The 15,221-nt window shown below is 48.0% G+C and overlaps 4 protein-coding genes across 4 annotated transcripts; 3 read left to right on the forward strand and 1 right to left on the reverse strand.

Annotated features, from left to right (window-relative positions):
* Window positions 1-7,103: 7,103 nt before the first annotated feature.
* PtA15_5A550 (uncharacterized protein) lies at window positions 7,104-7,590 on the forward strand (the record flags this gene model as incomplete). The annotated part of the gene is made up of 2 exons (XM_053169324.1): window positions 7,104-7,248; window positions 7,322-7,590. 2 exons carry the CDS (start codon window positions 7,104-7,106, stop codon window positions 7,588-7,590), a joined length of 414 nt encoding a protein of 137 aa, XP_053020532.1.
* A 356-nt stretch (window positions 7,591-7,946) lies between these two features.
* PtA15_5A551 (uncharacterized protein) lies at window positions 7,947-10,499 on the forward strand (the record flags this gene model as incomplete). Its single annotated transcript, XM_053169325.1, has 2 exons — window positions 7,947-8,565; window positions 9,316-10,499. The coding sequence occupies 2 exons, from the start codon at window positions 7,947-7,949 to the stop codon at window positions 10,497-10,499; spliced, it is 1,803 nt and encodes a 600-aa protein (XP_053020533.1).
* A 395-nt stretch (window positions 10,500-10,894) lies between these two features.
* Window positions 10,895-11,422, forward strand: PtA15_5A552 (uncharacterized protein; the record flags this gene model as incomplete). Its single annotated transcript, XM_053169326.1, has 2 exons — window positions 10,895-11,109; window positions 11,191-11,422. 2 exons carry the CDS (start codon window positions 10,895-10,897, stop codon window positions 11,420-11,422), a joined length of 447 nt encoding a protein of 148 aa, XP_053020534.1.
* A 565-nt stretch (window positions 11,423-11,987) lies between these two features.
* On the reverse strand, window positions 11,988-14,638 carry PtA15_5A553 (uncharacterized protein; the record flags this gene model as incomplete). The annotated part of the gene is made up of 7 exons (XM_053169327.1): window positions 11,988-12,045; window positions 12,134-12,926; window positions 13,011-13,578; window positions 13,655-13,931; window positions 14,001-14,188; window positions 14,323-14,431; window positions 14,529-14,638. The coding sequence occupies 7 exons, from the start codon at window positions 14,636-14,638 to the stop codon at window positions 11,988-11,990; spliced, it is 2,103 nt and encodes a 700-aa protein (XP_053020535.1).
* Window positions 14,639-15,221: the final 583 nt, after the last annotated feature.

The following is a 15,221-nucleotide window of genomic DNA, read 5'->3' on the forward strand; positions in this document are numbered from 1 at the left end:
ACGTATGCACCAAACACAGCTTACATAAGCTGTAGGTGCATACAACATACTTACTCATCATTTAAGCCCGCACTGATGCAGTTGACCACCTGGATTAGCGCTAATCCGCTACTCCTCAAGTTACACCTGCACCAATGCGGATGCGCTTAGTCCGACTACATTGGGCCCAATGCGGTTGCCAAGGAGGATTAGCTACGCTAATCCCTCCTTAATCCAAGACCAATGCGGATGCTCTCAACCCTAGCGTGCTTGTAGTGCCAAAAAAGCTGATTGACTGTTTTGTCACTGATTCAACAGCAACAGCCCCAGTATCCAGACCCCTAGCCACTTGCACTGGAGAGCTTTAACAGAGAGGAGACTCCACAAGACCAGTAAGAAACAACTTGATTGCTTTAAGCAACACTGGGTTGCTACGCTACGCTACGCTATTTCAGTGCTACGCGTTAGCGTAGCGGCAAAAAGCGCCCATCTATTTTGCATAGCGTTAGCGCGCTGTTAGCGCCGCTACGCTGCGCTAATTTTCAGCGGCGCTAACAGCGCGCCAATTCTTTGTTAGCGTTAGCGCGCCGCTACAGTCACTACCCTATGCTGCGCTGCGCTACAGCACTTTTAGCGGAAAAAAGCCCTTTTTTCCGGCTAAAGGCGCTGTAGCGCAGCGTAGAGCGCGCTCTTTTGCGCCCTGCATGTGTAGCGTTAGCGCAATTGCGCGCATCTGCGCTAACGCTACGCTATCAGCTAAAATAGCTGCGCACCGCGTGCGCGTAGCGTTAGCGCATATGCGTGCAATTGCGCTAACGCTACACTAAAAAATAGCACATTTGTGCTGCGCTACGCTACGCTAACCACTATGGTTAGCGTAGCGACCCAGTGTTGCTTTAAGCATATCACACCAAGAGCTCAGACGCTGACAAGACTCGCAGCTGTTCCTTTATGTAGTCTTTTTATTCTTATCTTTGTGATCTAGCCGCAAACGCGGCATCTCTTTCTATTCTTCTTTCTCATTTAAACCAAAGTTGGTCCTTGAGCCACCCCTGGGCCCCAGTTCTGTGCATCCTTTCACAAACACTTCCCGGGAACGTCCAAGTGGGATAACTCACCCATACCCCTTGCAGCTCAGGCGAGTCTTCCCAGTCTCCCGTGTCCAGTCATAATGTGTCAGGTTGTGGTTCTGCTACTCTTAGCTTTATCATACCTGCTGGTGTCACTCATTCATGACCTCTCATTCACAGGTCTTACCATCAATTAGGGATATTCATGTGAAACCAGTGGATATTCATTCACCCACCTGCACCAGGGGAGATATGTTCCCACTCCCCAGGCCCACTCCCCAGGGAGTGCCAGAGCTGAGTTTTATGTGAGTTTTGGTTGGATGTGGGCCTGATGTGGATTAGTAACTCATCACTAAATGAATTGTAAAGTGAATGGAGAACTGATTCAGAAGTCAGTCAGAATTGATTTGGGACTCAACACAATGTTGTGTGGAATTCTCTTGTTTTCTAGGTACAACTGTAGGAAAAAATATGATCAGATGATATTTCACCCAAATCCAACTCATCAATTGCTCCTGTTTGCTGATGTTGAAGGATAGAAAAGCAAAATTGACATTCTAAAATGTAATTTCTCTGAAAAAATGAGTTTCTTGTAATTCACATCATATGCCCTCATGTACAAAATTAAAGTAAAATTCAACTTGGTATTAATGGGTTTAGAATTTTGGAATGTGGTTATAATGTTGCAGTAAAAGTAGTGAAACCCACTTTCTTGCAAATGCGGGAATTAATTTGAATTTGGTTAAATAAAATGGTGAAAAACTTTTTCAATAGGGTGAAACTCTGAGCTAAGTCAAGGTTGGACTGCAGTGCCACTCCAGTTTGGCCAGATATCCTTGCCTCCTAACAAAAATTATCTGGTGAATTTTGCTTTTTTTTGCTTTTCAAAATTCACATGTGCACATGCAAGTGAACTTTTTTGCACTTTGCCAATAGTCACCCTGATGTACACGCGTAAATTGATGTGGAAATATCACAGGATGGGCCTTTCAAGGCCACATGAAAAGTAAAAGCTTCACGTTGAGACACCAATGGTCCCCCTGATGTACGCGAGTACATGAGGGGGACAATATCAGAGGCTGGGCCTCTCACATCTCCATGAAAAGGACACACTGTTCACAGAGCCAAGAAAGGCCTATATTCTGGATGAGTTCTGGATGAATTCTGGATGAGTTCTGGATGAATTCTAGATGAGTTCTGGATGATTTCTTGGCAAGTTTTGGTTTATTTCAGGATTATTTCCAGCTGATTTCCACAGCTAACTTCCAGTCTTTTTCATACCTATCCAATTTTTATTTACCAAAGGCCTCCAGCACAGTTATGGAAAAAGGAGTTTTGTCCCTTTTTTCCTTTGGCTATTAGCCAAAGAAAATAATGCATTTTTCTTCAGCTAAAAGCCAAAGGACAGCGGAGCTGGTGCGCTGGCTGGCGTTAACATATCAATACGATGTACATCCCAATACGCATCCGCTACTTACCAATACATATCCAACACATACCAATACGTATCTGATACGTGTCCAATACATACCAATACATTTGAATTTGGTACATGTCCAATACATACCAATACGTATCCAATACAGTGTATTATACACCTTGCCAAGTTTTTTTAAAAGAAACTGCCCTAACCCCTAAAACCCAACCCCCAAAAACCCGCCCCCTAACCCCCAAATGGGGCATGGGGGCAGCGGTAATTGAACCCACAACCTTGCTGTAAGGAGGTTTGCAGCTGCGCTGCGAACCACTAGGCTAACAACCATTGGGTGCGCTGCCCAGGTTTTGTGGCTAGGTTCCTATGAACTCAGCCCCGCCAGCCCGGCCAGCTCCAGCACTCCTTTGGCTTTTAGCCAAAGGAAATGCACTTTTTCTTTGGCTAAGAGCCAAAGAATTATAGTGCCACAGGTGGAAAAAAGTTATGGTAGGGCACTCGCTGAGGAGTGGGAAAATATGTCCCCTGGTGCTGCAGCCATCCATATCCAAGTGTCCTTGGTACAGTGGTTAGTACACTTGACATGGATATAAGAGACATGTATGGTAGAGATGGCCCCTGTGAACCCGGGTACCCACCAGCTTTTTTGCCAAACTTTTGACACCCACACCCGCACCCGCACCGCCTGGGGCAGTCAGAGCGGGTACCTGCCCCTCAAAATCAACCGGAAGGAATATTCCTTCCAGTCAAAGAGGTTACAGAACCTCTTTGACTGGAAAGGCCTTCCAGTTGAAGAGGTTCTGTAACCCCTTTGACTGGAAGGATTCCTTCCAGTCGAAGAGGTTACAAAACCTCTGTGACCGGAAGGATTCATTCCAGTCAAAGAGGTTACCAAAACTCTTTGAACGGAAGGATTCCTTCCAGTTGAAGAGGTTACAAAACCTCTTTGACCGGAAGGATTCCTTCCAGTTGAAGAGGTTACAAAACCTCTTTGACCGGAAGGATTCCTTCCAGTTGAAGAGGTTACAAAACCTCTTTGACTGGAAGGAATCCTTCCGGTCGAAGGGGTTACAGAACCTCTTTGACCGGAAGGAAGGCCTTCCCAGTCCTTCCGGTCGTTGTGGCAGCCGCCACCTGCCCAAACAAGAGCGGGTACCCGCTAGAATACCCGGGTACCAACGGTGGGCTGCTACGCTACACCAAAAAATGAGCTAACAGCGAATTAGGCGGCCCTTTCCGCAGCATTGAACCACTTAAACTGGCAAGAATATTCCAGGAGCCTCCCTGATCAAAATGGTCCAGCAGGACTGTTGCATCAGGGAGTCAGGACATCCTGGTCACCAGATGCAGAGCCAAAATTCCATTTTGAGGACAGTCAACGGTGGGTCACTACTTTACTCTACGATAACCGGGGCTGTAGAGTAAAGTAGCGAGCTGCGCCTAACATTTTTACAGTTATTGTTAACGCTAGCGCGCGGATTGCCGCGTCACGGTTATTGTAACTGGCCTTTTTTTGTACAGCCGTTACTAGTAAAGTAACGTGTTATCGAGAAAATTAACATTTTATTAAGCAATTAAGGGTCAAATTGGCCCTTATCAAGCAGAGAAACCCTTTATTGAGCAGTGAAAGGCCAAATCAGCCCTGAAATGGCCTTTTCTTGCTCAATATGTTGATAAATACCTGCTGCGCTGCCCATAGATATTGTAGCGGCCTTGAAAAAAAAACACCCGCCCGGTGCGATATCGATATCGCACCACATTTCCCCATTGCTACCGGTCCGGTTAGCGTAAAGGGACCAAAAATTGCTACGATAACGTTACAATATCGATAACCGTAAAGTAGCGACCCACCGTTGGGACAGTTCAGCTAACACGTTCTGTTTTGCAGCATTCAACTGCTTGCCTTGCGTGGATTGAACTATAAGCCTCAAAGAGGGATCAGTCAATTAGGACTGCACAATTCAGGGATTTTGTAAAATCTTGTTGCCAGCTGCGCCTCTGTAATTGTCAGTTAGCTGATTTCTAGCGCAGCGTAGCGGCCCACCGTTGCGGGTACCTGCTCAATTTCTCCCAGAAATCCAGCATCCTCACCCAAACACGCACACGCTGGCGGGTACCCGCCAACCATGGGCAGGCACCCGCCGGCGGATAGCAGGGACCCGTGACGGGTTCATTGGGGCCATCTCTAATGTATGGTATTCAAAATTGCATATGTCACTGTTTACATAAAATCATAAAGCCAATTTTGGCTGGGAGATGTCAGCGTGCATAAAACTTAAAGTGACATCTCCCAGCTAAGATTGCAGTTTGTGATTTTATGTAAAAAAATCTTATGCAATTTTGAATACCATAATGGGTTCAACTCCCATAGGACACATAATATTTTATGGAGTTTCACATAATGTCCGCATTCTCTCCCATACTCACACACCCCGGGCAAATTGGGGTCATGAGAGCTGTACAGGTTGCATGGTCCTGTATGATGTCAGGTCATGCATAGAGATGGCTCTGTCACACCCGGGTACCCGCGGCCTGTTTTGACTGGATCCTGACATCCGCACTTGTTGGCGGGTACCCGCCGGCCTGGGCGGGTACCTGCGGATACCCGCCCCTTGAAACTCATCTTGGCGACCGGAAGGGACTCCCTTCGGTCAAAGAGGGATGACCTCAGCGACCAGAAGGAAGCCGTTCTGGTTGCAATAAGACCTCTGCAACCAGGAGGTTTCCTTCTGGTTGCAATAAGACCTCTGAGACCAGGAGGTTTCCTTCTGGTTGTCAAGGTAAATTTGACGACCAGGAGGTTTCCTTCTGGTTGCGGAGGTAACTTCAGCAACCAGGAGGTTTCCTTCTGGTTGCCAAGGTAAATTCAGCAACCAGGAGGCTGTCTTCTGGTTGCCAAGGTAGCTTCAGCAACCATGAGGTTAACTTCTGGTTGCCAAGGTAAATTCAGCAACCAGGAGGCTGTCTTCTGGTTGCCAAGGTAGCTTCAGCGACCAAGGTTAACTTCTGGTCGCCAAGGTAACCTCGGCAACCAAGAGGTTGCCTTCTGGTTGGCGAGGTAACCTCTGCAACCAGGAGGTTACCCCCTGGTTGCGCGCTGAGGTTATTTAACCTCTGCAACCAGGAGGTTACCTGCTGGTTGCGTGCTGAGGTTATTAAACCTCTGCGACCAGGACCATTTCCTCTTGGTTGCCAAGGTTTTACAACCTTCATGACCAAGATAGTATCCTCCTGGTCGCCAAGGTTTTGTAACCTCTGCAACTGGGAGGATTTTTTCCTTCTGGTCGCCAAGATACAGCCCCGGTGACCGGAAGGAATCCCTCCTGGCCAATGAGGTTGTGTGTCCTTGGCGACCAGGTGGGTTTTTCTGGCTGCCAAGGCTGTAAAACCTTGGCAACCGGAAGGGATCAGGCCTTCTGGTTGAAGCGGTGGGCGGGTGCGGGCGGGTGTGGGTTGAATTATCCAGGTACCCGCCCACTTTTTCCCGGGATCTCTGACATCCGCACCCGCTGGCGGGTACCCGCCAGCCGTGGCAGGTACCTGCCAACGGATAGCAGGTACCCGCAATGGGTTTGCCAGGGCAGGACCCCGGAAAGCCCCGACCAAGCCAACATATGTAAATTCCGGGTTGTGGATACGTGGGGAAATTGGGTTTCTCACAATTAGACCCGGTTTAGATACGGTGTACATAAGGAGGATTTTGAACAATAAAGGCCTAAAGGGAACAATTGGGCAAAAAAAAAAACCTTTTTTGGGTGTGAATTGAACCCAAGACCCAAATATTTGGTTTTGGTTTCTAGGAAATGCCAAAAAGATACCGACAACCTCAGGATCATCTTGGGACAAAAATTCAATTTGGATACGTTTCTGCTGAATTACATCAGGAGCATTTTGCAAAAAAAATGTCCCCCGGATACATGTGACATATGTTGGCTTGGTAGGGGCTCTCCCAGGCCATCTCTAGTCATGCAGGTCCTGTCACATATACATGACAAGCTGTCCGGATCATGACATGCAGCTCACATCTCCAACATGTCACATGCACAGTGACTGTGCAGAGGCTTTCACAGACCTGTCAGCTACAGTTCACATACATGAAAGCCAGTCCTGCAAATGATGCATGACACAGGGCGCGGGAATTTTTTATGTGACATGCAGGACTGTGCAACCTGTAGGCCTGTCATGAGATCAGCCCATCTACCACATACTAGACTGTACCAGATTCGTTCATACAGCCATGTTAGAAAAGCTTGCCAGCTCGTGTGGCTGAAACAATTTCAGCATTTCAGCCACAGGCCTGTACAGCTTCACTGTACAGACAGACAAAACCCGTTCGGGCAGCCGGTTTTGCTTGACATGGGTGCCGGGCCGGGCGAGGGGCGAGGGAGGCAGGGGCGGCGAAGGGCCGGATCGAAGTAAAATCGCTCCAGGAATCCAATGGTGGGGCCCTCAAGGCCCCAAAGTGGAAAACAAAGAAACTAGGTTTTTTCTTCCAATGGCATTCCTGACATACAGGAGCCATACAGGCTTTGAGGCTGAAATCAGCAGCCCAAAAGTTGGGCCTGCCCAAAAGCAAGCTTTTCTAACATGGCTGTACCCAAGACTCGCGCTCCTTGAAGGACATGACCGACCATGAGAGTCGAGCCAAGAAGTCAACCACCTCTGATCCACTCTCAGAATCCGACGGGCTTGAGGAAAGGGCCAGACTTCTTCATCCGTCCGACGACAGTTATGACGAGTTTTACAAATTTGCCAAGGAGACGAACGGCACGTAATACTTTGACTTTCTACAACTGCTTTACTGTGCAGATGCTGATGTGAAATTGTTCCGGTTCTACAGATGACCTCGCCGCTAAGTTTCTGGACATGCTTGAGGAACTTTTCAACACTCTGAACTTATCGCCAGATGACTACCGCCGTCGACTGCTGATCGACTTCGCTGTCGGCAAATGGCCCGCCCCATGGGAATACATCATTGCAACGTTTCATGTCGGGGGTAACGTCGAAGGAAGAAGAGCTCAGCGAGTTTTCTTTCATCTGACGAAAGAAAATTCGCTGAGCTCTTCTTCCTTCGACGTTACCCCGATTTCTTCCATGAAGAGCAAATAGATCTGGAAGCAAGACTCCAATCGCTCGGAAAGTCTTTGGCCTCAGGTCGATCTTTCTTGGAAGAAAAAAAAAACCAAACTCATATTTTGAGACCCGATATCATTTCAAAAGGCTACAACTCAGCGTATATTGGACACGACGACATTGTCACTCCAACCTTGAATACTCTAAAGAAGTATGCCTCACTTTGGCAATCACATGAATATTTTGCACCCTACACATGCCTCATCGGTCCGACCATGATTGGCAAAAGTCGCTTGCTGAAAGAATTGGCCGAGGAAGTCTGTGTTGTGTCTATCTGCCTCCGCGACAAGGACTCTAGCGGTGAACCGCCTCGATCTCTCCATGCAGACGAGATGCTCCCAAAGTCATCGGCTGATTACACGAAATATTATGTTAAACTCATCGCAGCCATCTTATCGGTCACCGTCCGATTTTTCGATTCCGCTCAAGCCAACGACACCAAAAAGTACACGGAATGGTCCAAACACCAAACCACGATCCAATTTCACACAGATGTCCAAAAAGAAATGTGCAGTCCGTCCCTTCCGAAACCGAAGTCCGACAAGGATCCTGCTGTCACCCAGCTCCGCCTTGCACTGAGCGCAGTTCAGGCCAATGCCTTCTTCAAAGTTTCAGGCCTGAAGATACTGTTAGCATTCAACGAAGCCAGTGCTATGCTTGAAACACCAAAAGATCAGGAAATCCCGCTATTTCGCTTTGTTCGCCATGCCATGAGAGAAATCCTTGATTCATCTGGCGTCTTTGTCGTCCTAGTCGACACGACTTCTCGCGTGGCGAATTTCTTACCTACAGGCCGAGAGGACCGCAGCTCACGAGCGCTCGGCCCTCGTGGAAAGCCACCTATCAAGCTGTTTGCCCCGATCTATGAGATACGCACGTTTGATCGAAAGGTCACTCGCTCACCGCAAAATTGGGACGAGTTATTCTTGTCGGACCGACTATGCGAATATGGTGTTCCTTTTTTCAGCACATACCTTAATGATCTTATGGTGTTGCAAGCGCGTCTGGGCACTTACCCAACTCCCGCTTGGCCGAGTGCCTCCGGGGGTTGGGTATGTGCCCAGCGGGCTTGATCGGGCAGGTTGCGCGGGGGGCAGAGCTTGGCACACAGCCAAGTCCCGCTTGGCCGAGATCAAGCTCTGGGCCGATGGGATCTGTGACTTGGCATGCAACACGCCGGTCATCAGACGCCGGCCCTCGTCTCTGCCTTGAAAGGCAAGAACGATGTGCCCTCGACGAGGGGAAACGTTCTGCCTTCTTGACATCGCACATCGGACATCAACAAGGGAGCTTTTCCTTCTTGATGGCCGGTCTGTAGGCTGGTCATCCGGGAGGAAAGACTCCCTTCGCGGTGGTCAATACTTGTATCGATCATCAGGAAGGGAGTCTTCCCTTCTCGATGACCAGTTTGTAGACCAACCATCGAGGAGGGAAACTTCTCTCCTTGATGGCCGGCACAGCGTTTGGCGTGCGTGGCACCCTCGCTTGAACTCGGCCCAGCGGGGCTTTGTCCCGAACCACCCCAGCTTTGGACTGTGCCAAGCGGGGGTTGGACGTGTGCCACCCACGCTTTGGGATTGGCCAAGCTGGCTTTAGGGTCGGCCACGCGCGCTTGGCCTTTTTTCGGCCGAACTTTGGTGAGTGCCCAGACGCACTTGCAACACCATAAGGACGAAATAGGCGCGCTCGATTCTGATGCAGCTATACCCCAACTGGCTAGTTTTGCTTTGCGGAAACTTCTGTGTTGCGAAAAGATTGACGACTCCCTCAACCTAACTGACGCTCGAGCACTTGCATTGCTTGGCTCAACTATCGGAGTCCCCCTTCATGGCCATGCGCATCATAATGTGGATCTTACTGCATCACACGCCGCGCATTGCGGCTACCTTGATCCAACCCGTGAATGCCAACGTAGTTTTTATCCGTCTCAGCCAATCTATGCGCTAACTGCCAACGATTATCTGCAGAAGAACGAGGATAAGCTCATATGTTGTATCATGCATCTAGCCTCTGTTCTCTCTCAAGGCTGCATCGAGAAAGGAGAAGTTGGCGAACTCGCGAGCAGAATCATTCTGCTATGCGCCATGAATAAAACTGCCGCTGAGGTGAAGATTGAGGAAAGGAGAGCGGCCGATCTGTTGAATAACTCAAACCAATCGAATACTATGCCGCCCGTGATCAATACAGCGTTTCCGAGTCCTGTTCCAGCGAGCAAATTCTTGGAAACTCTTACCGGGCTGCCAGCAAATGAGCTACCCTTAGGCAAAATCAAAGATGGTCACAAGGAGAAACTGCTTAAAGGGATGATGTTCTGGAATCACTTCTTGCATTGCTCGTCTACACCATCTTTGGGATCATTGATGGAAGGCCTGGAAAGAGGGTTGGCTATACAATGCCATCACCAGCAACGGGGATTCGACCAACTTCTACCGATCTACTTAAAAAACCAAGTTGAGCTGAACCAAGCAAACCTGACATTCTGTGGAATCCAAGTTAAGAACCGAGAAAAGGACGACAGCTTGGCAGTTACTCAGAAGAAAATGACCCCTCAAAATGCTAAGATCAAGACAAACACCTCCAACCCTTACCTTGGGCTTCACTTCAGTTTGCGAAGCAAGCCGCCGCACGGAGAGGTTAACAATACCAGGAACCCTGAAAACTATCGGCTCCGTCCTTCCGGACCGGCACGTGCTCCTCTGCAGGTATCCTTAGTCTTCCATGGATTGCAGGCTTTTGATTTCCTCAGTCCCGAATTGAAGGCCGCTTTGGCAAAACTAATCGATACTCGCACCGATCTCATATCTTGCCATGGCGCCGATTCACATGGCGGAAATTTTGCCAAGGACTTTTTGTTGTGCGATGAACAAAGTTGCCCGCCGATTTGATAGATACCCTGATGTTTTTCTGTTTACCTTCCTATAGTACATATTTCCAATCCTTGATGCAACTTGCAAGTTTATTGCCATTTAACGCGGACTTGAAATGACATGTATTAGCTTTTATAAACCTCTTTCCATGGGCTGCAGTCGCTGTCAGTGATTATTTGTATTTCATACTCCTCTGTTATCAGGTAGCAAGATGTCTGTGTCCTTTCGTTATGATGCCCAGTGATGAATCGTGTCTGCCGGTGAAACTGAGCGAAGCGGTCAGCGCAGCGGTTCTTGGTTAAGTTTGGTAGGGTGCGCCCAAGGCCCGGCCCCTGGACGCGTCGACGCGTCTCTTGAAGACTTCCACAGACTGTGGGAGCCCACAAGCAACACCAGCGACCAGCCACACAGCGATGAGTTCTCGAGCGAAGAAAGCGGCGGACCCAAGCAAGCATCCCGAACCAGCCAAACACAGCATAGCCCACTCCTCCTCGCCCCCGGCCAGGCCTTCGAAGACTACCACGGCCGTCCGTCACCGCCTTCCGAAGCGGAAGGTCAACAATGTCTGGAAGCCACTCTCCTCCAAGAGCTGCGAGATCCTGCAGGACTCCCTCTCCCGAGCTATGAAGTCGGTCCTTCCTCTCTCGCTGTTCGCATCAAGAAAGATCACACTCATCGACCGAGATCCATTTTCTCTCGCTTTCTGCAGGGAACCTCGTCTCGAATATCCCTCCCTACGACGAATCGAAACCATGTCCAAGAAACTTACGAATAACATCAGGGTCCCCCTCGGGGTCTACACAGGACTCAAGGCTAACGATGCGGGCCAAGTCGACCTCATCAGCCTAGACGCCTTGATCCAGAAGAACCAAGAGCTCGAACTCCTTATTCAACAGCGTCAACGCGCCATCGCCAAGCTGGAACAAAAGCTGAACCGATAGCTCCAAGTACATACCACTAAACCAGTCATCCAACCAAGTGACAGAGATTTGTAATACCATATCACAACCCCTTCAAGTCATAGTAGTCTGATAACTTTTTCAAATCGAATGGACGCGATCATTTTTGTGTTTGTTGGATAAATAATGTATGATGTTTTGTATTGGTTTATTTAGGCCCTCAGAAAGGGACATTTCAGCTTTACGTAGTCAATCACGAAACAATTTTCAAAACAACACACGCAGAGATGCATGAACATATCTCATCCTTCATTGAGTTTTTCTGGACCACACACATAGACAAGGGAAGATGATAGGGAAAAAGGAAGAACGGAACATGAGCAGAAACCAAATGGTAGTAGTAAGTGAAAAGTAACAAAAACATGAAGAGCAGCGTTGGCTCGAGATATTGGATTGTCATCTAAAATAAAACATCGATTATTTTGCTCATCTGCTGCTCAGAACATAAAAGAGAGTCGGGCCAAACTGCTTGCATAGTGTCGGGCTTCCATACCCGCGTAGATTGCGTATACGTATGTAGGGAAAGGGGAATGTGAGCAGACCATCTTTAACGTCGGTTGGTCTTTCCCGATTTCCGTTTTCCAGCAAACAAGTGTTTGGGCATTCTAAAAAATCAGGGCAGGGGGAGAAAGAAAAACGAGTTCAACGCGTGCACGAGTGACACGATGAAAGCAGGGGGAAAAAAAGACGAACTTGGTAGGGATATGGCGATCAGCTTCACCAGCCTTGGCCAAACGATTAGGACCCCTTCTTTGGAGTAGTTGAAGCTTTCTGGCCTTGACTTCTTCGCTTGGTCTGCCGATACCAGCGACCCGACGATCTTTCATCGGTTCACGTTTGGGATCGATTCGGCCACCCAGCTTGACTTTGAAGCTTCCATGGTCTCCTTTGCCCTTCTTCCGCTTCGCGTTACTCTCGCCATCCACATCCATCGCATCATCGTCATCCCCATCATCATCGTGAGAAGTCCAAGCTTCCTCGTCTCCATCGATGTTCATCGCATCCCCATCCTCTCCCGCTTTCCTCTTCTTCTGCTTCTTCTCTTGAGTCGACGCTTCGTAGGCTAGTCGTTTCGCTTTCGCCAAGATCTCCGCTCGTTTTTCTAGCTTGTCAGTCTCGATTCCAGATTTCTTCATTCGGCCCAACATGTCGCTTAATTTCATTGCTGGTCGGTCCGGTCGAGCGATGACTGCTCGGTTGAGATTCTGGTGGCTTCTTCTTGCATGATCCGATCGGATCATCTTCTTTTGAGCTTGGATCGAAGTAGCAGTGACCTTAATGGCTTCCTCTTGATCCGAGTTCAAGTCTTCATACTCCTCGTTGTCCGACTCGTAAAATCCTTCAGCTTCTAGCCTTTCTTCTTCCAGCTCCAACTCTTCCAGTTTAGAGAGAATATCCGGATCAACAAAGTCTGCAACATTCTTCCCATTGATGATCTCGGGTATGTTGTCTTGTTTCCAATCTTCATTAGCAAGCAAGTAGGATTCTAAAAGATAATAATAGGTTCCCGTGGGTTAGTCACTAAAACAGACGATCACCAAGACGATGAGCGGAGGCAAAAAGTACATACTCTTGAGATCAACAGAGTATACACCCGGACCGCCATTTTGAGCCTCCAGATCTTTCTCCAAGGTAATACGGTCGGGATCTGCTGCGTCGTATTTCTTCTTTTCCATAGCGCCTTTTGGAACAAATGGCTTTCGCTCCACGTTATCTCGTTTGACAGGCATGGCTACCCGGATACGGTTGGCAACATTTTCGACCCGCTTGGTGGCTTCCTTGGCCTCGACTCGGTGGGCTAAGAGAGCATCGCAAGCTTGATTCCGGACTTCCATCACCCCCTCTTCACTGAAACACGAAACTTGCAGCAATTGGATATCCTCTTGAGATATGATTTCCTCAATCATCTGACGACGCTCGGGTTCCAAATCCTCGATCTTGCATACATCAATCTTATTCACAACGATGAATTTAGGCTTGTTGGCGAACAGAGGTTTGATCGATTGGAATAGTTGACACTGAGCTTCGACGGTGTATCCACATTGTTCGGAAAGATCCATAAAGTACAGAATACATGATCGCAAATGGGCCATGGCGGTGATTGACTGCATCTCAATTGTGTTCATTTCATCCAACGGCTACAGAAGATAATATGTGGTAAGCAGCTATCGAAGGCGGTGAGATATGACTTCAAAAGACCAGAAAGAGACAAACGTGATCCAAAATTCCAGGAGTATCGATGACCTGCCATCGGAGGTACTTGTAATCCATGTGACCAACGAATAAGCTCTTGGTGGTGAATGCATACGGTTGGACGTCCACGTCCGCTCTGGTGACTTTGTTCATAAAACTCGATTTTCCGACATTGGGATAGCCACAGATCAAAAGTGTACGTGTGGTGGGGTCGATGGTCGGCAGACGAGACATGTGTTGTCTGACTTGTTCTAGATAAGCCAAAGGTTCTTTCTGTCGTCTCATGATGGTTGCCATTCTTAATTTTTCAAAAAAAAGATCACCTCAGTAAGATGTAGTAGTGCTGTTGTCAGTTTTAGCCACGTACCTCCCGAGTGCAGCCTTTTTCAACTGTTTACAACGATATAAACTATCTCCGAATTTCAGCAATCTGCAATAATCTTTTCCAACTTGATCGATTAAATGCTTGGCGGTGTTCAATTGACCGAGGGCCAATTTGTAATGGTTTTTGTCATAGAGGATATTAAGTAGCGATGATAAGAATGGATGCAAGTTCTGTTTATGAAAAAGATCATTCAAGTGGTGGCTTTAGTTACGAGGTTCAATTTCAGTACGTCTCGGAGAGCTCCGTCGGCTTATGGGCTGTTTTCAAGCGGGAAGGGATGATGTAATGAAGATTTTGGACTAACGTCAAGGATTGGGAATTCTGATAAAATAGCTTCCAATTTTTCATCGAACGAGTCTTGCGTAAATTTGACTTTTCTCATATAAAACGATCTGATCCGACTGATCTTAAATCTACCATAGTCCGGCCAGATTAGTGAGGTCGATAAGGAAGCGGGAAAAAAACTTGTCCAGATCGAATCAAAGTAGCAAAAAAAGCCAGCAAACGAACCCTTTATGGATAACAGTTGGAGTTTTGCGCTGGGTCTTGGAGAGAACGATGTCCAAAAAATCGGCAGCGGTGGGAACAGGCGCGATGGCCTTGAGTCCCTTTGTGGCCATAGTGGACGAGGTTGTTCGATGAGGTTATCTAGTTGGTTCGGTCCGGCTTGCTTTCGGTGATTCAGTAGACGTGCGTGGTTCAGGCTGAGCTTGTTGGCCCAGGGGAGGAAACCTGGCGGGGTTTTTTTGCTTGGTCGGTTTTGCATATGTGTTTATGCATATGCCGCTCCAAGTCTGGGCCACCCTCGATTGGTGGCGGCAATGGAAGCATGACTCGGCAGATGTTTATGATCTTTTTGGATTCAGCATGCATTGCAAGAAGGTGATCAAAAACACTCAAAAAAGAAGCACAAAGGCAAAGTCAGAGCAGGCTGTCCAACTTGCCACAAGGATTTGCCCACTTGTACCAAGTTGAAGCATATGCCGCTTACCTTGCAAGTTAATCAGGATATTGGAAGTTTTACTATTGTTATTAAAAGCTGAATTTCTCTTGCCCCCTCCATACATAGAGCGACTCCGTCAAGTAAAGTTTCCTAGATTACTCTCTTGACAAGTACGCAACTGAAGCTGGGTTCAGTATTTATTGCCAGTCACCTGCAGATCATCTGAGACTGAGGCAACCTCACACGCTTCCAATCCGCAG

The sequence above is a fragment of the Puccinia triticina genome, chromosome 5A (assembly GCF_026914185.1).
Source record: "Puccinia triticina chromosome 5A, complete sequence".
NCBI classification, from domain to species: Eukaryota; Fungi; Basidiomycota; class Pucciniomycetes; order Pucciniales; family Pucciniaceae; genus Puccinia; species Puccinia triticina.